Source organism: Manis javanica, chromosome 2 (genome assembly GCF_040802235.1).
Source record: "Manis javanica isolate MJ-LG chromosome 2, MJ_LKY, whole genome shotgun sequence".
Classification (NCBI taxonomy): domain Eukaryota; kingdom Metazoa; phylum Chordata; class Mammalia; order Pholidota; family Manidae; genus Manis; species Manis javanica.
The window spans coordinates 47,423,560-47,450,791 of record NC_133157.1 but is presented as its reverse complement, the minus strand read 5'-3'; the positions used below and the strand labels follow the sequence as shown (position 1 = coordinate 47,450,791).

At 37.7% G+C, this 27,232-nt stretch overlaps 1 protein-coding gene across 7 annotated transcripts in view; it reads left to right on the top strand.

Annotated features, from left to right (window-relative positions):
- Positions 1-27,232, top strand: part of FOCAD (focadhesin) — a 347,741-nt gene that overhangs the window by 114,916 nt on the left and 205,593 nt on the right. For all 7 annotated transcript variants that reach the window (XR_012127690.1, XR_012127692.1, XR_012127691.1 and 4 more), the window contains 4 exons: positions 4,748-4,849; positions 8,617-8,821; positions 17,202-17,408; positions 21,816-21,903. Coding sequence is in view for 4 of the 7 variants with exons in the window: in XM_073228431.1 (XP_073084532.1) it covers positions 4,748-4,849; positions 8,617-8,821; positions 17,202-17,408; positions 21,816-21,903 (602 nt within the window). In the remaining 3 variants the exon portion in view is untranslated. The remainder of the gene's footprint in view (positions 1-4,747; positions 4,850-8,616; positions 8,822-17,201; positions 17,409-21,815; positions 21,904-27,232) is intronic.

The following is a 27,232-nucleotide window of genomic DNA, read 5'->3' as shown; positions in this document are numbered from 1 at the left end:
TGACTCTCTTTTTCTCTTAATAAGTTGGGCTAGAGGCTTATCTATTTTGTTTATTTTCTCAAAGAACCAGCTCTTGGTTTCGTTGATTTTTGCTATTGTGTTTTATTCTTCTCAATTTTGTTTATTTCTTCTCTGATCTTTATTATGTCCCTCCTTCTGCTGACTTTAGGCCTCATTTGTTCTTCTTTTTCCAGTTTTAATAGTTGTGATGTTAGACTATTCATTTGGGATTGTTCTTCCTTCTTCAAGTGTGCCTGGATTGCTATATACTTTCCTCTTAAGACTGCTTTCGCTGCATCCCACAGAAGTTGGGGCTTAGTGTTGTTGTTGTCATTTGTTTCTATATATTCCTTGATCTCTATTTTGATTTGTTCATTGATCCATTGATTATTTAGTAGCATGTTGTTAAGCCTCCATGTGTTTGTGAGCCTTTTTGTTTTCTTTGTAGAATTTATTTCTACTTTCATACCTTTGTGGTCTGAAAAATTGGTTGGTAGAATTTCAATATTGTGGAATTTACTGAGGCTCTTTTTGTGAGCTAGTATGTGGTCTATTCTGGAGAATGTTCCATGTGCACTTGAGAAGAATGTATATCCTGTTGCTTTTGGATGTAAAGTTCTATAGATGTCTATTAGGTCCATCTGTTCTAGTGTGTTGTTCAGTGCCTGTGTGTCTTTACTTATTTTCTGCCCGGTGGATCTATCCTTTGGGGTGAGTGGTGTGTTGAAGTCTCCTACAATGAATGCATTGCAGTCTATTTCCCTCTTTAGTTCTGTTAGTATTTGCTTCACATATGCTGGTGCTCCTGTATTGGGTGCATATATATTTAGAATGGTTATATCCTCTTGTTGGACTAAGCCCTTTATCATTATGTAGTGGCCTTCTTTATCTCTTGTTACTTTCTTTGTTTTGAAGTCTATTTTGTCTGATATTAGTACTGCAACCCCTGCTTTCTTCTCACTGTTGTTTGCCTGAAATATGTTTTTCCATCCCTTGACTTTTAGTCTATGCTTATCTTTGGGTTTAAGGTGAGTTTCTTGTAAGCAGCATATAGATGGGTCTTGCTTTTTTATCCATTCTATTACTCTATGTCTTTTGAATGGTGCATTAAGTCCATTTACATTTAGGGTGACTATTGAAAGATATGTACTTATTGCCATTGCAGGCTTTAGATTCGTGGTTACCAAAGGTTCAAGGTTAGCTTCTTTAGTATCTTACTGCCTAACTTAGCTCGCTTATTGAGCTGTTATATACACTGTCTGGAGAGTCTTTTCTTCTCTCCCTTCTTATTCCTCCTCCTCCATTCTTCATATGTTGTGTGTTTTGTTCTGTGCTCTTTTTAGGGGTGCTCCCATCTAGAGCAGTCCCTGTAGGATGCCCTGTAGAGGTGGTTTGTGGGAAGCAAATTCCCTCAGCTTTTGCTTGTCTGGGAATTGTTTGATCCCACCATCATATTTAAATGATAGTCGTGCTGGATACAGTATCCTTGGTTCAAGGCCCTTCTGTTTCATTGCATTAAGTATATCATGCCATTCTCTTCTGGCCTGTAGGGTTTCTGTTGAGAAGTCTGATGTTAGCCTGATTGGTTTTCCTTTATAGGTGACCTTTTTCTCTCTAGCTGCCTTTAAAACTCTTTCCTTGTCCTTGATCCTTGCCATTTTAATTATTATGTGTCTTGGTGTTGTCCTCCTTGGATCCTTTCTGTTGGGGGTTCTGTATAATTCCATGGTCTGTTCGATTATTTCCTCCCCCAGTTTGGGGAAGTTTTCAGCAATTATTTCTTCAAAGACACTTTCTATCCCTTTTCCTCTTTCTTCCTCTTCTGGTATCCCTATAATACGAATGTTTTTCCTTTTGTATTGGTCACATATTTCTCTTAGTGTTGTTTCATTCCTGGAGATCCTTTTATCTCTCTCTATGTCAGCTTCTATACGTTCCTGTTCTCTGGCTTCTATTCCTTCAATGGCCTCTTGCATCTTATCCATTCTGCTTATAAATCCTTCCAGGGATTGTTTCACTTCAGTGATCTCTTTCCTGACATCTGTGATCTCCTTCCGGACTTCATCCCACTGCTCTTGCATTTTTCTCTGCATCTCATCCCATTGCTCTTGCATTTTTTTCTGCATCTCTGTCAGCATGTTCATGATTTTTATTTTGAATTCTTTTTCAGGAAGACTAGTTAGGTCTGTCTCCTTCTCAGGTGTTGTCTCTGTGATCTTTGTCTGCCTGTAGTTTTGCCTTTTCATGGTGATAGAGATAGTTTGCAGAGCTGGTACAAGTGACCGCTGGAAGAGCTTCCCTTCTTGTTGGTTTGTAGCCTTTTCCTGGGAGAATAGCGACCTCTAGTGGCTTGTGCTGGGCAGCTGTGCGCAGACAGGGCTTCTGCTTCCTGCCCAGTTGCTTTGGGGTTTATCTCCGCTGTTTCTGTGGGCTTGGCCTGGCTGGGGCTGTTCCTCCAAAATGGTGGAGCCCCGTTGGAGGGGGAGCAGCCAGGAGACTATTTATCTCCGTAAGGGGCCTCTGTGCTCCCTGCTGCCCAGGGGGTTAGAGTGCCCAGAGATCCCCAGATTCCCTGCTTCTGGTCTAAGTGACCTGTCCTGCCCCTTTAAGATTTCCAAAAAGCACTCTCCAAACCAAAACAACAGCAGCAACAATGAGAGAGGGAACAGAAACAAAGAGAAAAAAAAAGGAAAAAAAAGGAAAAAACAAGCGATTTTTTTTTTTTTTTTTTTTTTCCTCAGGTGCCGGTCCCAGGCACCCGCTCACTGGTCCTGCTGCCCTGTCTCCCTAGCACCAGGGTCCCTGTCCTTTCAAGGCTTCCAAAAAGCACCCACCCACCGGTCTCGCAGGGAAGGAATGCTCAATATTCTTTGTCCTCAGGCACTGGTCCCACGCACCCGCTCACCAGTCCCGCCGCCCTGTCTCCCTAGCACCGGGGTCCCTGTGCCTTCAAGGCTTCCAAAAAGCACTCGGCAAAAAGAGAGAAAAAAAAGGGGAAAAACGCGCGATTTCTTCCGTCCTCAGGTGCTGGTCTCAGGCACCCACCCACCGGTCCCACAGGGAAAAATGCGGGATATTCTTTGTCCTCAGGTGCCGGTCCCAGGCACCCGCTCACCAGTCCCGCCGCCCTGCCTCCCTAGCACCGGGGTCCCTGTCCCTTTTAGGCTTCCAAAAAGCACTCGCAGAAAAGAGAAAAAAAAAAGGGGAAAAACGCGCGATTTCCTCTGTCCTCAAGTGCCGGTCTCAGGCACCCGCCCACCGGTCCCGCAGGGAAAAACGGGGGATATTCTTTGTCCTCAGGCGCCGGTCCCAGCCACCCGCTCACCAGTCCCGCCACCGTGCCTCCCTAGCACTGGGGTCCCCGTCCCTTCAAGGCTTCCAAAAAGCGCTCGCCAAAAAGAGAAATAAAAAAAGGGGAAAAACGCGCGACCTCCTCCGTCCTCAGGCACTGGTCTCAGGCACCCGCCCCCAGGTCTCGCAGGGAGAAACGCGGGATATTCTTTGTCCTCCGGCGCCGTTCCCAGGCACCTCCTCACCGGTCCCGCCACCCTGCCTCCCCAGCAACGGGGGCCCGTCCCTCTAAGGCTTCCAAAAAGCGCTCGCCAAAAAAAAAAAAAAAAAAAAAAAAAAACCCCTCCGGTTTCTCTCCACCCGCCGGGAGCCGGGGGGAGGGGCGCTCGGGTCCCGCCGGGCCGGGGCTTGTATCTTACCCCCTTCACAAGGCGCTGGTTCCTTGCAGCTGTGGATGTGGTCTGGATGTTGTCCTGTGTCCTGTGGTCTCTATTTTAGGAAGATTTTTCTTTGTTATATTTTCATAGCTCTATGTGTTTTTGGGAGGAGATTTCCACTGCTCTACTCACGCCGCCATCTTGGCTCCAGCCCCATGAATGTGATTCTTTTATGTAAAAAATGATGTGGTGTTTTTTATTTTTTATTTTACTTAAGTTTTTCTTAGAGGAAAAATCCACATCAATAATAACCAAGCTTTTTGTGGTACTTCGTAGTTTAAGAAGCTGATGAATTTACAATTTCTTGTAGGGTTTTTGAACGATTTTAAAATAATTTGTATTTGTGCTTTTTTTTTTCATTTTTTAACCCTATTGAGAATCCTATTGAGATTTCATATCTTATGTTTCATATAGTTTTTTAAAGTATCTTAGTTGGTGTAGCTCCAATAAAAAGACTATCCTTGTTCAACAGAAATTTCAAGAATTTTCAGTTGGAGAGTTTGTTATTTGAGATGGGAGTATTTTCTTTTTCCTCATTTTAAGTATGCTTGGGGAACACAGAATGACAAATAGGGTTAAGTGGGACAGAAACGGAGATAGAGTGCTGACAATAGAGCAGTGTTAGAGGAAATGGAACCTTCCAGGTTTGGGAAAAGAGCAGCAGAAGAGGAGGTGGCCTACAACTTCCAGGAATAAGTGTCAACGGGGTGGATATGATAGAGCTACTGGGTCCAGGAGCTTGGCCAAAGTCATTGAACTATTAAATAGCAGAGTCCTTTCTAAAATTTGGATCCCCAAGACTTGGTGTTCATTCTTTTATGCAAAACAGTTAGATAAACGAAAAAATATCAGTTCTAATGAGCCAAATCTACAACAAATGCAGCGAATGATAATTGGTGACAATTATGAATCCTAGAAAAAAGTTTCTAGATGGTATTGGCTTTTTGTGCTATATTTGAATACTGAGGATGTGTAGTCCTGAAATGACAGTTTCCAATGTGACTTTCTGTGTTTTTCAGAAGTCGTCCTCAGCCTTTGATCACTGTGCTTGAACACAGACCTGATTGCTGGCCAGTACTTTTGCAGCAGCTGACCGTATTTTTCCAGCAATGCCCTGAAAGGTAATGCAAAATAAAATAAAATAAATGAGGGAGATAAAATGGTCTATGCTAAGTTTAGAGTTTTTTTTTTAAGCCGTTTTGACTATAATCTTTTCTCCTGAAGAAATGTCTTAGAGCAGGATATAGCTTTCTATTTTCTTTTAAGAGTGAGAGAAAAAAACCTACAGGTGTATTGTTGAAATATTGAATGTGAGAAAAGATATTATTAAAGAAGTTAAGCATTGGGTAGTTAGGAAAGTTGATTAGAAATATTTGGTAAATACTACATAATACACATAAAAGATATGTTCTTCCCCCTTTATATTGATTAGTGATTTCATTTTTCCATTAGAAACCTGCCAGTTGGGATCAAGTAATACTGCCAGCGGAGACCAGATAGATAGGTACCATACATGTAATGTGCTGGATTTTCATCTTAAATAGTCATAGATGCCACTATCAGCTGGAAGATTAATGAAAGGTGATAGCTCATGCCCCTCATTTCAGTGTGGTGCTTCCCCAAGTCCTTCTGATGGTCTTTGAAGATACCCCATTTCTTCCATCCTTATGACCATGGCACTGGCTCAGGTTGTCATGTCTTGCTGTTGCACCTGTTCCTGTCACCTCTGCCTCTAATCTCATCCTGCTCAAAGCCATTCCTAAACATCCACCAGAGCGATACATCAAAACAGCAAATCTTACTGTGTCACTCCCTTGCTTAGCTTGCCACAACTGTGGTTTTCAAACTGGACTTTCTAAGCATGAGCTAAACATAGGGAACACCCCTGACCCCTTCAGCTCTGTTTCTATAGCACTTACATGTTGATATCTTATGGAAGCTTTCTACTGGGAAACAATAGTTTGGGTTCTGAAAGAGTTGGAAAATCTCTGGACTACAGATAAAACCTATTATGTCATGCTAGGTTCTGTGTATGATATGATTTCTATCTGTTACAACAGTTTTATCTTTTCTTTATTTCATAGTTGATGAACTGTGTATTCAGTAATACACTGACCTGCTTTCTGTTCCACACAGGAGGCAGTGCTATTCCCTTGCCTCTGTGTTTTTGTTTCTTAGTACCCCCTTACTTTCTTAAATCTTACTCCAACCCTGTCCTGACTAACTTCTCTATTTTAAATCTTTGCTCATTTTTAAACATTCATAATCACTTGGGAATTCAGATTATCTTTTTAATTTATTTTTCTTTTCTATTAAGGCCTGTCAGTTTCATAAATCATTGGAGAGAGAGTTAATCATCAGGTACCATATAGGAAATCTGAAATCTAAAATCAAGACAGATTAAGGCAAAGAGGTTTTTACATAGCATATTGCCTTACTGAAACTTGACATTATGCCCCTGATGTCAAGTAATAACGGCATCTTAGAAATATATTTCTTTAAATGCACCTTACAGTTCACCTTCAGCATTTCAAGGTAGGAGAAACTTGATAAGCTATTCGTGGATGTTCTTGACAAAGGGAAGTATTTATTCTTTGGAGAATATGTTATTAGAGGGAGATGGAGAAACAATGATTCTTAAATCTCTTTCCTAGAAGCTTATGCTTCATATTCTAACCCACACATACATCATCTGATTGCTTGATCTGTGAAGCTTTTTTAGTTTCCTGAAGTGGTTATTGGGATGAAGATAATGTTTCAGTAATATATATGGACTCTGAAGTCCTCCTTTTGTTTGTTTGGAGATGATGTATTTGTGCTCATGAGGGGAAATTCCTCCAGATTGTAAGCTTAATCAGAGCAAGGGTTTAGTCTGTTTTCTTTTTCTTGCCTTGTTTCTAGCACATAGAAGAGTGAATGATACACTGTAGGTGCTCAGTAAATTTTTGCCAAGTGAATAAGTGAATGAATACATTAAATATTATTTGGTAATTAAGAACTTTTTAAAATGTTAAATGTTGTTTGAAATCATGTTGCTGTGGAATGTATAGTAGTATAAAATTATGTTGTCAAGCATAATTAAAATGCCATTTCTTTCATGAAGTATAGCACTTTATACCTTTTTTTATTGAAGTATAGTATAATCTTATATTAGTTTCAAGCATACAACACAATGTTTCAGCAGTTATCCATCTTATTAAATCCTCACCTCCACTAGTGCAGTTTCTATCTGTCAACATAGGAAGATGCAACAGAATCATTGGCTGTGTTCTCCGTGCTGTACTCCTGTCCCCGTGACCAACTCTTATTATGAGAGAGAATTTTTGTGCCTATTTATACCCCTCACTCTCCCACTCACCCATTCTAACCCTTCCCCCATTGTAATCGCCAGTCACTTCACATTGTCTATGAGTCTACTGCTATTTTGTTCGTTCTGTTTTGTTGTTTTTTTTAGCTTGATATGTTTCTTTTAACAGTTTTCATTTTCCTCTTGTCTAGGAACAGAACTGGTTGCCCCCATTATACTGAATGGTTAAGGATAGATAATGCCTAATTCATCTTTATGTCTTATCAAATAATTCTTTATGTATTATAAATATGAAAAATATTAACACGATATTTAAGGCATGCTAATTATAAAACTCTAACAGTATAAATGAATTGATTAGTGATTGATGGAGCATCTCTTTGGATACCTAGTGTGTACAGTTATTGGTGATACAGCAGTAAGCAGAAATCCATGGTTCATGCCCTCATTTGGGTTATAGTCTGGTGGTAGATAGAGATATTACATAAATAATGACAAGTCATTGTCCTGTAAGCACATAATGGGGATTTGACCCAGGTAGGAAGTCATTTTAAAAGAGAGACCTGGAAGATGACAGGAATTAGGTGGAGGAAGGAACAAGAAAGGAAGGGGAGAAGTAACAGCAAGTGAGAGAAAGTTAAGATGGCTTGATTGAAGATCTGAAGGAAGTTCAGTGTAGCTCAGTAGAGAGTTGAGAGGAGTAAGAAATTAGGCTAGAAAGATGAGCAGAGGCCAAATTAGGGAGGGTTTGTGAATTGGGCTAAATACTTTTTCCTAAGGGTAAGCTCTTTAAGCTGGCTAATGATGTGATCAAATTTTTGTATCTGAAATGTAATTGTAGCATTTTAGTGACTTTGGGCTTAGAGTTATTAGGGTATATTGAAATCTAAATAGATTTGAAAGTTTTGTAAGGCCTTCTTCCTTTAAGTGAGAAGAGCTTAAAAGGAGGGAATAGCTTAAAAGGAGGGACTTCACAAATTACTTCACTTTATCTGCCTCGGTTTCTCTATCTGCATAATGGAATAATCTTATTACATGGGGTTGTGGTGAGGATCACATGAATTTAAAGGCATGAAGTGTAGTAACTTACACACCGTAAATCTTTAGCAAGTTGACAAGTAAATGGTAATTGTTATCTTGAGGTATCTGTATGGCTTTATTTTACATAGAACTTCACCTGCAGAGTTTTTCCAAAAATGCATGCCTGTGTCATACGCCAGAAAAATGGATCCTGATATCCATAATTCTAAGAAGGTCCTCAGATGATTCTGGTATTCACAATAGACTGGTTCTGGAGATGTAGATGCTATTCTAGTGTGCAGTAGAGACTCTTAGTCCTGAACATTAGGCTGTGGTCTCCAGGTGCTGAGTCATTTTCCCCAGTGCACAAAGAACTTCTTAGGCCTTGTTCTCGGTCTAAGCAGCTTGTAGTGGAATAGAAGAATCATGAAAGAAATGTTACACTTGATGGTATTGTAATTTATTATCTATCATGAACTATAAGCTGATATTTGACATTTACCTGTTTGCTTATCTGTTTAACTCAGTGACTGGTTTATCCATTACATGACTTACTTGTAGGTCAGAAGTTTCATGTATCCAAATAATGGCACCATTTCTGTGGTATCTATATTGTGAACCATCCCAGTTACAAGAATATGCTCATCTCCGACTAGCCCTGCTAAAAGTGTTACTTCAACCCCGGGCTCTTTGTGACAAAGAGCAGCCATCCATATTGGAACAGCAGATAATTCAAGTGTGTTGTGAAATGGTTCCATGTTTGCAGGTAAGGCTTTTCTTCTCCTTCACTGATGTAGTATCAGCATTGGTAAGTATCGATTATTGTTGCCATACATAAAATAGAACCTATGTGGTTTGGCAAATTTGGTCACAATTCTAGCTTCAGAAATGCTTATAGGCATTTAGAGATAATGAAGGAAGCAAATCTAGATTTAATATTAATATGTACAATGGTAACTAAATTTACAGAAATGTAAATCAGCATAGTCCATTTTAGAATTAGAGGGAATGAAAACTTCAGTTAAGAAAGAATCTTCAGGGGGCTTAAAGATGGTGGTATGAGAGGTGAGACAGAAACCTCCTCCCAAAACCACATATATTTTGAAAATGTAGCAAATACAACTAATCCTGAAAGAGCAACAGGAAAGAAGGCTGTGACAGATTGCCTACACCTGGAGAAAAAAGCAGACCTCACAAAAAAGGGTAAAATACCAAAGCCACAATTGAGTGAGACCCAAGCCTTTCCCCCACCCCAGCTCACCGGTGGGAGGAAGAGAAACAGAGTGGGGAGGGAGTAGAGTCTGGAGACTGCTGAACACCTAGCCCTGGAGATCTTCTATGGGATCACGAACCTACATTGCATGGTGCTCTGGTGATTAGTGGGTTTGGGAAGATAAGACAGGTGGAATACCTGGAAAGACTGAGATTCCAGCTGCTTGTGGGAAACAGAGATCCATATCTGGCTGCTCTGGGACAAAAGAAAGGCAGACAATCTGAGAGACTTCCTAACAGCAAGAGGGCTGCTAAAGGGGCAAGGATTGCACAGAACTTACTGCTCAGGAGAATGGACAGGTAGACAAAATTGTCCAGGCACACTCTGCCCAGAAGGTTGAGAACTTTCAGGAGCTTCAGGTGTTCCATCCCCCTGGCTGGCTATGCGGCTCCAAGCCCCCCACCATAATACGCAGTCTGCTGCACCTTCCTCCCGGCCAGCCTGGCTTGCAAACTGGCAGCCCCTACCCTAGTGTCAGGCCAGTCAGAGAGAAGCCCTGCCTATGTCAGCTATAAATGCAAAGCATAGAGGTTTACATCTGTGTGTTTGGCCCACTGGTTCTGGCAGTGGAGACAGGCATAGGAGCTGGGAAGCAGGAAACAGCTCTTTACTCCTCCCCAGGCACCACCACCACTCCCCTGTGACACATGAGTTCCAGGGGCTCAGCAGCTCCAGAGAGTAGAGCTTCTGGACACTAGAGGGTGCCACATACAAATATGAAATGCCAAAGGAACCTGGTTCAAACACAAATCCCTCAAACACCAGAAAAAGGTTCAAGTGAAACTGAACTCATCAATCTTCCTGAAAGAGATTTCAAAGTAAAAATCATAAACATGCTCATGGAGGTACAGAAAATATTCAAGAACTCAGGAATGAATTCAGGATGGAGATTCAATCATTATGGAATACAATGGAGGGATTTAAAAGCAGATTAGATACGGTGGAGGAGATGATAAATGAAATAGAAATTAGAGAAGAAGAATACAAAGAACCTGAGGTACAGAGAGAAAAAAGGATCTCTAGGACTGAAAGAATACTGAGAGAACTATGTGACCAATCTAAACGGAACAATATTCGTATTACAGGGTTACCAGAAGAAAAAGAGAGAAAAAGGGATAGAAAGTGTCTTTGAGGAGGTTATTGTTGAAAACTTCCCCAATCTGGGGAAGGACATAGTCTCTCAGGCCATGGAAGTGCACAGATCTCCCAACACAAGAGACTGAAGGAAGACAACACCAAGACATATAATAATTAAAATGGCAAAGATCAAGGATAAGGACAGACTGTTAAAAGCAGCAAGGGAGAGAAAAACATCACATACAAAGGAAAACCCATCAGGTAATCCTCAGAGTTCTCAACAGAAACCTTACAGGCCAGAAGGGAGTGGCATGATATATTTAATGCAATTATGCAAAAGGGCCTTGAACCAAGAACACTCTTTCTGGCAAGATTATCATTTAAATTTGAAGGAGGGATTAAACAATTTCCAGATAAGCACAAGCTGAGAGAATTTACCTCCCAGGAACCATCTCTACAGTGTATTTTAGAGGAACTGCTATAGATGGAAGTGTTCCTAAGGCTAAATAGCTGTCACCAGAGGTAATAAAACCACAGCAAAGAAAGTTGAACAGTAAGTTACTAAGCAAATGCAAAATTAAATCAACTACCCTCAGCATCAAAGGATAGACAAAGAGTACAGAATATGATACCTAATATATAAAGAATGGAGAAGGAAGAAAAAGGAGAAAAAAAAAGAGAACTTTAGATTGTGTTTGTAATAGCATATTAAGTGAGTTAAGTTAGACTCTTAGATAATGAGGAAGTTATCCTTGACCCTTTGGTAACCATGAATCTGAAGCCTGCAATGGCAATAGGTACATACCTATTGATAATCACCCTAAATGTAAATGGTCTCAATGCACCAATCAAAAGACGTAGAGTCACTGAATGGATAAAAAAACAAGATCCACCTGTATGCTGCCTACAAGAGACACACTTCAAACCAAAAGACATACACAGACTAAAAGTGAAGGCATGGAAAAAGATATTTCATGCACCTAATAGGGAGAAAAAATTTGGAGTTGCAGTACTTGTATCAGACAAAATAGACTTCAAAACAAAGAAAGTCACAAGAGACAAAGAAGGACATTACCTAATGATAACGAAACTAGAAATAAATAACCTAGAAGAAATGGACAACTTTCTAGAAAAATATAACATTCCAAGGCTGACCAAGGAAGAAACAGAAAATCTGAACAGACCAATTACTAGCAACAAAATTGAACTGGTAATCAGAAACCTACCTAGAACAAAACCCCTGGACCAGACGGCTTCACCACTGAATTTTATCAATCATTTAGTGAAGACCTAATGCCCATTCCCTTTAAAGTTTTCCAAAAAGTAGAAGAGGAGGGAATACTTCCAAACTCATTTTATGAGGCCAGCATCACTCGAATACCAAAACCAGGCAAAAACACAACAAAAGAAACACAAAATTACAGACCAATATCCCTGATGAACATACATGCAAAAATCCTCAACAAAATATTAGCAAAGTGAAGTAAAAAATACTTCAAAAAGATCATCTATCATGATCAAGTAGGTTTATTCCAGGGATGCAAGGACGGTACAACATTCAAAAATCCATCAACGTCATCCACCACATCAACAAAAAGAAGGATAAAAACCACATGATCATCTCCATAGATGCCAAAAAAGTATTTGACAAAATTCAACATCCATTCATGCAAAGACTCAACAAAATGGCTATAGAGGGCAAGTACCTCAACATAATAAAGGCCATATATGATAAACCTACAGCTAACATCATACTTAACTTAACAGCAAGAAGCTGAAAACATTTCCTTTAACATTGGGAACAAGACAAGGATGCCCACTCTTCATCATAGTTCTGGAGGTCCTCGCCACGGCAATCAGACAACACAAAGAAATTAAGCATTTAGATTGATAAAGAAGAAGTTAAACTGTCCCTGTTTGCAGATGACATGATATTGTACATAAAAAACCCTAAAGAATCTACTCCAAAACTACTCGTTCTAATATCTGAATTCAGCAAAGTTTCAGGATATGAAATTACATAGAAATCTGTTGCATTTCTATACACTAATTATGAACTAGCAGAAAGAGAACTCAGGAAAACAATTCCTTTCACAAGTGCATCAAAAATAATTAAATACCTATGAATAAACCTAACAAAGTTATTGAAAGACCTATACTCTGAAAACTATAAGAACTCATGAGAGAAATTAAAGAAAATACCAGTAAATGGAAACACATCAAGTTCTCATTGATAGGAAGAATTAATATTGTCAAAATGGCCATCCTGATTAAGGAATGTACAGATTCAATGCAATCCCTATCAAAATACCAACAGTATTCTTCATGAACTAGATAGAGCAAATCGTTCTAAAATTCATATGGAACCACAAAAGACCCCAAATAGCCAAAGCAATCCTGAGAAGGAATAATAAAGCCAGGGGGATTACTCTCCCTGACTTCAAGCTCTAGTGCAAAGCCACGGTAATCAAGATAATTTGGTACTGTCACAAGAACAGAACCATAGATCAATGGAACATACTAGAGAGCCCATATATAAACCTAAGTATATATGGTAAGTTAATATATGATAAAGGATTCATGTACATACAGTGGGGAAATGAAAGCCTCTTCAATAACTGGTGTTGGCAAACTTGACAGCTACATGCAAGAGAATGAAACTGGATTATTGTCTAACCCCATACACAAAAGTAATCTAAAAATGGATCAAAGACCTGAATGTAAGTCATGAAACCATGAAACTCTTAGAAGAAAACATAGGCAAAAATATCCTGAATATAAACATGAGCAACTTTTTCCTGAACACATCTCCTTGGGCTAGGGAAAGAAAAGTAGAAATGAACAAATGGGACTACATCAAACTAAAAAGCTTCTGTACAGCAAAGGACACCATCAACAGAACAAAAAGGCATCCTACAGTATGGGAGAATATATTTGTAAATGACAGATCCCACAAGGGGTTAACATCCAAAATATATGAAGGACTCACATGCCTCAACACTCAAATAGCAAATAACCCAATTAAAAAATGGGCGGAGGATCTGAAGAGATACTACTCCAAAGAAGTAATTCAGATGGTCAACAGGCACATGGAAAGATGCTCCACTTTGCTAATTATCAGGGAAATGCAAATTAAAACCACAATGATATCACCTCACACCAGTTAGGATGGCTAACATTGAAAAGACAAGAACAACAAATGCTGGTGAGGATGCAGAGAAAGAGGAACCTTCTTACTGTTGTTGGGAATTTAAGTTCATTCAACCATTTTGGAAAGTACTATGGTGTTCCTCAAAAAACTAAAAATAGAAATACCATTTGACCCAGGAATTCCACTTCTAAGAATTTACCTGAAGTAAACAAGACCCCAGATTCAAAAGGGCATTTGCACCCGTATGTTTATTGCAGCACTATTTACAATAGAGTTGGAAGCAACCTAAGTGTCCATCTGTAGATAATAAAGGACATGTGGTACATATACACAATGGAATATTATTCAGCTATAAGAGGTAAACAAATCCTACCATTTGCAACGACATGTATTATGCTCAGTGAAATAAGCCGGGTGGAGAAAGACAAGTACCAAATGATTTCCCTCTTTTGTGGACTATAACAATTATGCAAAACTGAAGGAACAAAACAGCAGCAGATTCACAGACTCTAATAAGGGACTAGTGGTTACCAAAGGGGAGGTATATGGGAGGGTGGGTGGTAAGGAGGAAGAAGGAGATCGAGGGGTATTATGATTGGCACACATGGTGTTTTGGGGGGTCATGGGGAAGATAGTATAGCACAGAGAAGACAAGTAGTGACTCTGTGGCATCTTACTATGATGGACAGTGACTGCAGTGGGGTATGGGGGGGACTCGATAATATGGGTGAATGTAGTAACTGCAATGTTTTTCATGTGAAACCTTCATAAGATTGTATGTCAATGATACCTTAATAAAAAAAGTTAAAAAAAGAAAGAATGTTCAGGGATAAAATTTTGAATTAAATTTCTTCTTGTGCTAGACACTCAGTTTCTTACAAAGGTGGGAGGAACCTTTGTTCAAATTAGGAAAAGGTGTGTCTCTGGACAGGTAAAGCCTGGTTGGGCTTGACCAGCTAAATGCTGGCTAGATTCTGATTTCCACATGTCCCCTTACAACATATACAGTGACCCTAATGGATCATGTTGTTGAGAAGCCCACCGTCTAGTAAGGGAATTAAGACAAGTTTATATATTCTCATAATTCAAAGGAGATGGATGTAAGATGTTTAACAGAGGTATGGATACAATGCCTAGAGAGTTCCGGGGAGACATAAATTTGAGCTAATGTCTTTACAACCACAGATATAAAAACAAAAATTCTAGTTGCCAGTTGTGATTTTTAGTGTAGTGATTCATTGATCAGGCCAGGCCATCTCCTCTTTGAGGCTTGTCAGGTGCCTAGAGTCGGGGCACCATGCTGCTTAGCTGATGGAGGGAATCTGTGAGTATTTTTTGAAGTGATCACTGGAGGTCACAGATGATATGTTTTAAGTTTGTGTTAGCAAGGAGTGACTAGAGTGTATCTTCCTTTTGTGACTCATAAATAGGCTTTCCTGTAATCAAAGCAGAGAAAAGTTAATTAAAACGAATTCTCTTGTGTGTTTCCCCAAGCTTTTGTTTCGTGTGGGCAATAAAGCAGGGCAGGACATCTTGAGCTAGGGTAATGCTCTTCCACACCATGCTTGCGTTTCCCTGTTCTGTGCTCTTTGATAATAGCTATTGCCTTCATCCTCATGAACCCATATTGACAAGCCTAAAGAATTCTAGAACTGAGCTCTGGGGAATATTTCTGGGAATCTATGGCTTGTTAATATAGTCGAGATAGGTGAGAAAAAAGGGCTGTATCATTTGGAACTAATGTATTTATGTTGCTTAATTCCATTTAATCACTCAACGAATCAGCTTTATTGGAATGAAGAATCTGAGTTGGGTGGAATATTATCAGTAATGTAATCCATTTTCCCATCGATTACAAGTATTTTTTATACTCGAATAAACAACCTTTCCACGACTAAATATTCTAGTGATAGGAAGCATGCTATTTTGCAAGGCAACCATTTATTTATTTAATTTTATCAAGTACTAAATTGACCTCCATTTTCCTAAGACTTTACCCATTAGTTCCTGTTCTTCTCAGAACAAAACAAAGTAAGCTTTTTAAAAAGCCTCTCTGCATCTTGTGTTTCTCTCTTCCTCCCTTGCTGTCCTTTCCTTCCTTTCTCCCTCCCTCCTGCCTTTCTTTGCTTCATCAAGTTTCTTTACTTCACACGAAATGGTTTCCAGACTTTTCACTGTCCTTTGCCAGGAATTCTCTAGTTTATTGGTGTTTGCAGTGTGTTAGTTTGAAATATTCTTCTTAGAGCTAAATACAGCACTATAGATGAGGTCTGATCCATATTAACACTTAAATAAGAATCACTTACTTGAAAATTTTTTGGAGAAATAGCCATGCCGCCCTGTTGACCCTGATGCTTCCATTTTTCTTTTCATGTTAATTGTGCTTCCATTTTGTCTTTGTGGAATTGTCTCCTTTGGGCTTAGCTTTCTCAAACTATTGACTTTTGTCCCAATAATTTTCTTCTTAAAATTGACTCTTGTCATTGCACATGTTTTCCATTGTGTATAATCTATTTCTAAATAAACACAGAACATTACTTCAAAGGTGTTCTTGTTAAAAATTTCAGTAATGTTCAAGATGAGAGAGCCTTTAGTCCTAACTTGTTGAGGTGGTCTTTAAAAAATTTTTTTATTACAGAGAATTTCAAGTATTCACAGAAAATGCACTCAAGGAAATATATTGTTAAATAAACACAAGGCTTTACTTTTTTTATCCCTTTCTTGGTGGCCTTTTGCCTTTCCCATTTTATGTTTGCAAAAGAGCAAAATCAGCTACTGGACTGTTCACAGTTTTTGTAATTTAGTATTTCTGTACCTTCCCTCTTGATCTTCTAATATCTTTTTTTCTCTTGTTTGCTAGGATATTTTCTGTGTACAGCTTATAGTCCTTTTGGGTTATTATGGTGGTAATACTGGTGAAAGGTACAGCTGGTCAACTGTAGGCTTTCCTCTTGATGAATTTAACAGACACAAGACTCCTGATTGAAGCAGATGGTTCATTGTTTGTAATCTCTGGGAAATGCCAGTGTGTCTGCAAGGCAGAACTGTATCTTTAATGCCAATTCCAGAATATTGATCAGAACAGCTGGGTTTGAATTGAATTGGGATTTTCAAGAGCACCCAAGTCCTTCCTATCTAATAGGTTAGCCTGTTGAGAAGACACCCTACCATTTGAATATGGTCTTTCATTGTGTCTGCCAAGTGTGGAAATGATACTCTCAGCAAATATCTTCCAGATGAAGGGTTTAGTAGTCCATTAGAATAACATGCTAACCCTTCTCTTCCAGGTAACTATGTTGGAATTGCAGAGAGTTCATTTGGAGAATGCACAACAGCTTAATGAATTTCAGCATGTTGGCACTGTCATGTAATTTGTCTTAAAAAATCTGCACTTAGAGAGAAGTTAGAAAAATAAATGGAAAGAACTTGTGCCAGCCAGTGGTAACAAAAACAGTAGCAAATTGTATTTTGGTTAGTGACAAAATGAGAAGGCATTTTAATCTACTTTGAGTTAAATACATTTCATCATCTCTTTTGAATCTTTGTGGGTTTAGAGAAAAATACTGTTAAAGCTTCTTGTAGAACTTAAAATTATCCTTCGGTTTTTATAGTATTTTAATGTCATACAGTGACTTTTTTAAACAGATGAAAGATTTGGTACAGACAACAGAAGTGATGCTGTTTATTGAAGAAGTATATTTAAGCCTTTTGCGTCATCCTGTTTTCTGGAAAACTCAGCTTACCCAGCTGACCCTTCAGTTGCTGTGTGTCTGTGAGGTCAGCTTAAGGATAACTGGGGAATGCTCATCTTTAATTCACCTTTTAGAGCAAGGTGTTGAACTTCTAAAGGAGGTAAGGATATTAAGAAATTTTAATATGTCTGTTATCACTTTGTTTTTATTTCTCAAGATTGCTTTGGCTCTTTGTGTGTGCATGTGAGAGAGAGAGAGAGGGAGAAAGAGAGAGAGAGAGAGAGAGAGAGAGAGAGAGAGAGAGGGAGAAAGAGAGTGTGTGTGTGTGTGTGTGTGTGTGTGTGTGTGTGTGTGTGTGTGTGTGTGGTTCCATACAAATTTTAGGACTATTCTACTTTGGTGAAAAATGCTATTGGTATTTTGATAGCGATTGCATTGATCTGTAGACTGCTTTGGGTAGCATGGACATTTTAACAGTATTAATTCTTCTAACCCATGAACACTCTATATCTTTCTATTTATTTATGCATTCTGCGTTTGCTTTTGTCAATGTCTCGTGGTTTTCGGAGTATAGGTCTTTCACTTTCTTGGTTAGATTTATTCCTAAATATTTTATTCTTTCTGATGCAGTTGTAAATGGGCTTGTTCTCTCAATTTTTTTCTGATGACTTACTAATGTATAGAAATGCAACAGACTTCTGTATATTTTTGTATCTTGCAACTTTACTGAATTCATTTATTCTAATAGTTGTTGGATTGAGGCTTTAGGGTTTTCTCTATGTAGTATCATGTCATATGTGATTAGTGACAATTTTACTTCTGCCTTTACTTGGATGCCTTTTATTTCTATTTTCTTTGCATAATTGTTTGGGCTAGGACTTCCAATACAGTGTTGACTAAAAATGGTAAGAGTGGACATCCATCCTGGTTTTAGAGGAAAAGCTTTCAGTATGATAAGTATGATGTTATAAAATATGTGGGTTTGTCATATCGCCTTTATTGTGTTGAGGTATTCTTTCTCTAACTCCACTTTGTTGAGAGTTTTTATCATAAATGGATGTTGAATTTTGTCAAATGCCTTTTCTGTATCTATTGAGATGACACATGGTTTTGATCCTTTTATTTATGTATCCCTTTAATTGATTTGTGGATATTGAACTATCTTTGCATGGTTAATCCCACTTGATCATGGTATATGATCCTTTAAATGTATTACTGAATTTGGTCTGCTAATATTTTGAGGATTTTTGCATCTATGTTCATCAGGCATGTTCTGTAGAATTACAAAATACCTTCATTTAGAACAATGCAGTGGTATCTGAGAGAAGTATATATACTTCTCTATGTAAATACTATGTGTGTGTGTGTGTAGTGTCTTCTTAATATTTTAAAATTTTACAAGGAAATAAAAACAAATTGAACTGTTAAAATATTTGCATTGTGATATTTCCTGCTCCCAACTCCATCTCAGTGTTACTGAGGTTTAAAAAAAAAAATGCCTAGGAAAATTAATCAGCAAACATATCATTTAGGCCTAAATATAGTATAATTTGAACCAAAATGAAGTAGAATAAAGCTTTCTTATTACCTGTTTTGTAGCTATCCCTATATTCCTATATCACTGAATTTATTGGCTAGATGTGCAGTTCAAATAATTCAGTAACTTTTCCCCTTTGTTCTTTGTCTGCTTTTACATTGAAGGACATTTCATTGCACACTGAAAATGGGTGCATTTCTTAGGCTACATTAGTTTCAGTGATTTGGTCTTACTCGAACTCTTTTTAGCTTTATTTGAATGATCATAACTTAATGTCCTTTACCATTTTAAGCAAAATTATATACACTTATCAGCAATATTAGGCAAAAATGATAGTGATTGTGAGGAGACTGGGTAGCTTTCAAAGGTGAAACAAAAGCTGGACATCCCTACTTCAGTAAGGCCAGGAACCCATGTTCTCTAACACATCAGTTCTTAGATGTCTCATCTGGACTCAATTCCACCCACCTTTCACTGTATGTCTCAGTTTAAGTTTTCAGATTCCTAGGAAAAATTATGTGATTGATCCAAGGTGGATCAGTCAGCTCTGAGCAGAGGACAGGGTAGGTAACGAAACCAGTAGAGGATGTGTGAGCCTGGCCACACATCCTCTGTGTGGAGAGCCTGGCCATCTCTACTGTACCTTCTACAGATCTGATGTAGTCTTTCTTACATCTTGTTTTCACTTAAAAAACAAAACAAAACTTTGCATACTATGTTGTTTAAAGTGGTATCCATAAGCCCAGCATATGTACTTAGTGTCTGGTACATATGTGGTTCTCAGCAATATTTTTTATTTGAATTGAGGACAAAAGTATGAATTCTAAGGTTTTGTTGTCATTAAGACTGTGACGTTTGTGGCCCAATATAAAGGCATTTCCTTCTTTTTTGTTTTACTTCCTTTCTTCAGAAAGGTTCTAAATCAGCCTGGATTTCTCCAAAAATAGACCCTGAGTCCCCCTAAAGTCAAAAAGCAGAGCCTGGATTTGCTTATGCAGCAGTAGTTCATTTGCAAGAGTGATCACAGAGGGCAGGTGGGAGAGGGAAGATAAGAGTGGAATACTGAGGACAGGAGAGGCGATACAAGTTGGTCACTGCTATAAGTGTCCAGTTGCCCAATCCCACCATTCTGAGAAGTATTGTGAAATCTTTCCCAACCCTCCAGAAAGATCCAGAATAATAGGGGAAATACTTATCCCTGGGCTTCTACTATCAATTTGCCAAGACTTGGCAAGTGGGGCTTTAATTTTTCTGTACTTCTGGATCTCTCAGTGGTCTGGGCAGGAAGCAAGTTACTACAGCAACAGCTATTGTATTTAAAGCACATTAGATGTCCAACGTGACTTTTATTAAAAGATCTCATGAAGTGGTACCATTCTTTGGTGTTACAATTACAAATCAATCAGCCAAACAAAAAATTGTGACCTCTCAGAATTGTAAGCAATTTAAGGTTATCTAATCTTATACTGTTACTTTTCCTTATTTTTGATGTCTTGATTTCTAGCCCCTCTCCATGCAAGCTAAGCTGTCTTCCGAACAGGCCAGTCTCATTGCTGCAGAAGGCTGTTTTCATTTATGCCTTCAGACCTTTCATTTCCATCCACTTAAAATGCTTCTAGTTCATTTCAGAACCCTTTAAAGCTACTTTGTGGCCCTTCCGGTGATAGCTTGTGTGAAAAAAGACTTTCCAGTGAGAGCATCAGTATAAAATAATGCTTTTTTTTTTCAGTCTCTAATCTTCTTGGTAGCTAGTAAATTTGAAATTTAAATGACTTTACTGGTTTTCTTTTCTTTTTTTTTTTATTTTTATGAACATGCAGAGCTTGAAATTGAGGAAAAGATAATGACAAAGAATGGTGTTTTGGTGTATACTGTCAGTGAATTTGTTTAAAAGTATATGTATTGTCCTCAGATAGATAACAACTGCTTCATTAATCAACTGTATTTCTAAACAGTGAACATATATAAGCCCCAGAGACACACAATAGAATATACATCATTAGAAAAAGTAACAAATTTCTTCTTTTGCTGCTTTTTAAAAGTCCATATACAAACACTGTAGAGCAATTAATTATACTTTTCAAATGGTATAACTGAGATGTAGATATATATTTTATATTTATCAATTTGTGCCAGAGTTGATAGCCTCTCTAAGATTGTAACTTCTAAGTTTATCACACTAAGCAGTCTTCTCTAAAGTATTTCTTTAACACATGGCTCTACCTCATATTTTCTTTTTTTTTCCTTGCCCTTCCTCATGATGTATAAGTATTTTTGCTCTGCAGGTGCTTCTGCAAAATTTCAGAATGAAGTAATTTTAGCCAAGTGTGTTGGACCTTTCTTCTTTCTAATTCATTAATGTTTTCTTTATTTAGAACTTCAAATAACACCTTATATCACTTGCATTTTTACTTATTAGAACTTTATGTATCCTTTTTTTGATTTCATTCATATATATATATATATATATATATATATATATATACTTGGTGAAGTTAATGATTTTCAATTTCTAGGGTTACTGCTTTGCTATATTAAGTATGCTTAATAAATTACAGTAACTTACAAATAATCTCTGCCTCCCTGGACCCTGTTTCTCTTCTTATAATTGTGATTTATTAAAATTTAAATGTAATTCATTATGTAAGTTATGAATCATGTTTGTATTAGGTAAATAGATAATTGAGCTACTTTTCAGAAATGAAATGTCCTTAAATTAAGTATTTCCGGTAGTTTCAGTGGTTTGCAAAGATTGTTTGGAACACTTGTCAGTCTGTTGTGTTAAGGAGTTTTCCTTCACAATCAATTTGGTTTATAGCCTATTGCTTTTCAGCCAGATGTGATAACATTTTGGGTTTATGTGTGACTGCTATGGTATTCACCAATTCTTCCTTTAATAGCAGACTTACTGTAAATAATTTCATATAACATGTTTGTAATATTTTATATTAAGTATACTCTTCCTTGATACATGTTATAAAGCCATAGCTCTGGGAACTGCTGCAACTTTTTTTTTTTTTTTTTAAATAGGATTTTCCTGTTGAACTGGTCATAATTGGAATTGCTTTACTACTCCTACAGACTCCAGCAAGTCAGCAGAAGCCAGTCTTAAGTCTAGGTAAATGAAAGTACATGCACAAGAGTAAACTCATTAATATAACCTGAACATTGCCAGGAATCACTTGAACTATATATCATGCTATGCCATATGCCATAAAGTCCTGTATACTTTGAGTTTCCATTCTGGAATTTCCTAATTAATCATTACCAAATAGAACTTATCCAACTTTTCCTTAGCCAACAAGGTGTTTTGTGCAAAGTTCTATTACTATAATTTACAAGAATGTCAGCTGTCCATTAGGACATTATAATCTAAATAATTTAGTAATGACATTGCCACATAATTTGAAGGACATATCAGGTTGTATAGTGAACTGAGAATCAACAGCATAAAATCCTTGAAACAAAATAAGTTTTTAGCATTTCTGTGTGTTTTTAAACTCTTTATACTTCTATTTAAAACTGGTGCCATGTTGAACAAGATATAATTTATGGTTATTGTATTAACCTAGCTAGAACAGATGAAAGATAACAAATTGTCAACTGTCCAGTATTGATTTAAAGAAAAGTGCGAATGGGGCTAAAGGAAGGGAAAAAAGTTCTATTGAAGAATAAACTGGTGAGGAACCAAGTTGCTAGGTCTGGCAGATTGGCAACTCAGTCACACCTTAACGTTGGCTTGCTTCACTTGGTCCGATACAATTCATGCATAATGGAGGATCTGTCTCAATTCTTTTGCATAGTGCCATGATATGTTGACACATTCCCACCCTCATGTTTAAAAAGTACTTAAGGCAAATAAGGATTGTGTATCTCATTCTTCTGGGCATTTTAATTTGTTGTGATTTAGAGGGTGAATTACTTTTCTTCTTATAATCTGTCTTGGTAATGGCTTTAGCACTTGAGGGGCCCTTGGCCTTAGGTTTTGATGCCTACCTTGCTTTTGCTTATTGACCTAAGGGTCATTTGTGCCCCCTCCCTGGTCCCTTCCCAAACTGCTTTTGCTGGTTTCTGTTTTGTTTTGTTTCTTCCTTATAGCAGTGCACATGTCATCCTCCCGTAGGTATAATTTGCCAGTGCAGCTACTTCTGACAGTCATAGCTTTGTTATTTTGTTAAACAGCTTTTTTGCTTTATGACTTATTTACCATAAAGTTCAGCATTTAAGTGTACAATAAAGTGGTTTTTTTTCAGTAAATTAAAGTTGTACAAACAGCATTACAGTCTAGTTTTAGAATATTTCCATCACCTCCTAAAAATTTTTTTGTGCCCATTACAGTTAGTCCTCATTCATACCCTTAGTCTCAGACAAACACTACTTTGCCTTCTGTCTCTATAAATTTGTATTTTCTGGATATTTCATATAAAGGGATTTGTTTTTGGACAAAATTCAAAGTGCTAGAGAAACCACATTTCTAATTCTGAAGCTACACTCCTTTTTTTGTGGCTCATGTTTCATGGTATGATATAGGATCAAACACTCCAACACTTTTATTACTGTTGGATAGGAGAATTTTTTTCTTTAAACTGGGTCTCTGATTTGACGTTGCCTTAGTAGGACTGAACAGACCATATTGAAATTATTGAGTCAGGATGTCATGTGGAAAAGAAAGGAAGAGCTGTTGTTTAGCATATTGGGAAAGTGGACAACCAAGAGAATATTGATTATTTCAAATTTGAAAAGTGCACAGCATTACTACAATATTATGTGTCTAATTACTGACACCAGCCTTTATTGTAAATAGCAATTTATAAAAGTACTTCTATTATATGCATTTCTTGTTTTGTTAACAATAGTGAGTTTTCATATCACAGACAATTATGGATTAAGACTGATAATTTAAGCAAAAAACGTCAGTAGTGTTAGGGTATCAGGTGTTTGTACCTCATTCCATGTTCAGGTTTGACTTCCAAATGATTTAAAATAAAATACTAGCAACTTATTGACATGATTTAAGGCTCGTCAATTTTTTTTGAAGTAGTGGGGAACTCAGTCAATTATTTTAATAATCTAGCTCTGAAGCCTGTGAATAACATCTTACAGTAAATCAGGGTCCATTCAATAACTGTGGAAAAAGTATGTTTGTCCCTTAATTAGTTCGGTTAATCATCTAGGGGAGACTATACATTTAACTGAAATACTGCTCAATTGTATGTGTGTTTTTGATGTGTACATTGAATTTCTGTGTTTGAAAAAATAATCATTTGTTAAAATATGCTGGGAATTCTCCTGGCTATAGACTTTGAGACTTTCCTGACCCACTTCTTTTTTTAAGTTTATCTTTTATTTTGGTATCATTAATGTACAATTAGACATGAGCAACATTATAGTTACAGACTCCCCCCATTATCAAGTCCCCACCACATGCTCCATCACAGTCACTGTGCATTAGCATAGTAAGATGCTATAGAATCACTACTTGTCTTCTCTGTGTTGTACTGCCTTCCCCATGGCTACCACCCTACATTATGTGTGCTAATTGTATTGCTCCTTTTTCCCCCTTCTTCCTACCTTTCCACCCATCCTCCTGAGTCCCTTTCTCTTTGGTAACTGTTAGTCCATTCTTGGGTTCTGTGAGTCTGCTGCTGTTTTGTTCATTCAGGTTTTGCTTTGTTCTTATACTCCACAGATGAGTGAAATCATTTGATGCTTGTCTTTCTCCACCTGGCTTATTTCACCTAGCATCATACCCTCCAGCTCCATCCATGTTGTTGCAAATGATAGGATTTGTTTTCTTCTTATGGCTGAGTAGTATTCCATTGTGTATATATACCACATCTTCTTTATCCATTCATCTACTGATGGACACTTAGGTTGCTTCCATTTTTGGCTATTGTAAATAGTGCTGTGATAAACATAGGTTTGCATATGTCTTTTTCAAACTGGGCTGCTGCATCCTTAGGGTAAATTCCTAGGGGTGGAATTCCTGGGTCAAATGGTATTTCTATATTTAGTTTTTTGAGAACCCTCCATACTGCTTTCCACAATTTCCAAATTGAACTAATTTACATTCCCAGCAGCAGTGTAGGAGGGTTCCCCTTTCTCCACATTCTCGCCAACATTTGTTGTTGTTTGTCTTTTGGACGGTGGCCATCCTAATTGGTGTGAGGTGATATCTCATTGTGGTTTTAACTTGCATTTCTCTGATGATTAGCAATGTGGAGCATCTTTTCATGTGTCTGTCGGCCATCTGAATTTCTTCTTTGGAGAAGTGTCTTTTCAGATCCTCTGCCCATTTTCTAATTGGTTTATTTACTTTTTGTTTGTTGAGGTGCATGAGCTCTTTATATATTTTGGATGTCAACCCTTTATCGGATCTGTCATTTATGAATATATTCTCCCATACTGTAGAATGTCTTTTTGTTCTATTGATGATTTCCTTTGCTATACAGAAGCTTTTCAGCTTGATATAGTCCCACTGTTTATTTTTGCTTTTGTTTCCCTTGCTTGGGGAGATATTTTCATGAACAAGTCGCTCATGTTTATGTCCAAGAGATTTTGCCTATGTTTTTTTTCTAAGAGTTTTATGGTTTCATGACTTACATTCAGGTCTTTGATCCATTTCAAGTTTACTTTTGTGTATAGGGTTAGACAATGATCCAATTGCATTCTCTTACATGTAGCTGTCCAGTTTTGCCAACACCAGCTGTGGAAGAGGCTGTCATTTCCCCATTGTATATCCATAGCTCCTTTGTCATATATTAATTGACCATATATGTTTGGCTTAATATCTGGACACTATCCTGTTCCACTTGTCTGTGGGTCTGTTCTTGTGCCATTAACATATTGTCTTGATTACTGTGGCTTTGTAGTACAGCTTAAAGTTGGAAAGTGAGATACCCCCTGCTTTAATCTTCCTTCTCAGGATTGCTTTGGCTATTCGGGGTCTTTTGTGGTTCCATATGAATTGTAGAACTGTTTGTTTCAGTTCATAGAAGAATGCTGTTGGTATTTTGATAGGGATTGCATCAAATCTGTACATTGCTTTAGGCAGGATGGCCCTTTTGACAATGTTAATTCTTCCTACCCAAGAGCATGGGATGAATTTCCATTTGTTAGTGTCCTCTTTAATTTCTCTTAAGAGTGTCTTGTAGGTTTTAAGGGTATAGGTCTTTCACTTCCTTGGTTAGGTTTACTCCTAGGTATTTTATTCTGTTTGATGCAATTGTGACTGGAATTGTTTTCCTGATTTCTCTTTCTTCTAGTTCATTGTTAGTGTCTAGGAAGGCAACAGATTTCTGTGTATTAATTTTGTATCCTGCAACTTTGCTGAATTCCAATCTTAGTTCTAGTTTTGGAGTGGAGTCTTTAGGGTTTCTTATGTACAATATCATGTCATCTGCAAATAGTGACAGTTTGATTTCTTCCTTACAAATCTTGATGCCTTGTATTTCTTTGTTTTGTCTGATTGCCATGGCTAGGACCTCCAGTAGTGTGTTAAGTAACAGTGGGGAGGGTGGGCATCCCTGTCTTGTTCCCGATCTTAGGTGAAAAGGTATCAGCTTCTTGGTGTTAAGTATGATGTTGGCTGCGGTTTTGTCATATCTGACCTTTATTATGTTGATGTACTTGCCCTCTATACCCATTTTGTTGAGATATTTTATCATGAGTGGATGTTGAATTTTGTCGAATGCTTTTTCAGCATCTGTGGAGATGATCATGTGGTTTTTGTCCTTTTTGTTGATGTGGTGGATGATGTTGATGGATTTTTGAATGTTGTACCATCGTTGTGTCCCTGAGATGAATCCCACTTGATCATGGTGTTTGATCCTTTTGATGTATTTTTGAATTCTGTTTTCTGTTCAATTTTGTGGAGTATTTTTGCTCTATGGTCATCAGGGATATTGATATGCAATTTTCTTTTTTTGTGGGGTCTTTGCCTGGTTTTGGTATTAGAGTGATGCTGGCTTCATAAAATGAGTTTGGGAGTATTCCCTCCTCTTCTATTTTTTGGAAAGCTTTAAGGAGAATGGGTATTATGTCTTCTCTATATGGCTGATAAAATTCAGCAGTGAATCCATATAGCCCGGGGGTTTTGTTCTTGGGTAGTTTTTTGATTACCAATTCAATTTATTTGCTGGTAATTGGTCTGTTTAGATTTTGTGTTTCTTCCTTGGTCAGTCTTGGAAGGTTGTATTTTTCTAGAAAGTTGTTCATTTCTTTTAGGTTATCCAGTTTGTTAGCATATAGATTTTCATAGTACTCTCTAGTAATTCTTTGTATTTCTGTGGTGTCCATTGTGGTTTTTTCTTTCTCATTTCTGATTCTGTTTATGTGTGTAGACTCTCTTTTTTCTCTTAATAATTCTGGCTAGGGGTTTATCTTTTTTGTTTATTTTCTCTTCTGTTTTGTTTATTTTCTGTTCATTGCTCTTGGTTTCATTGATT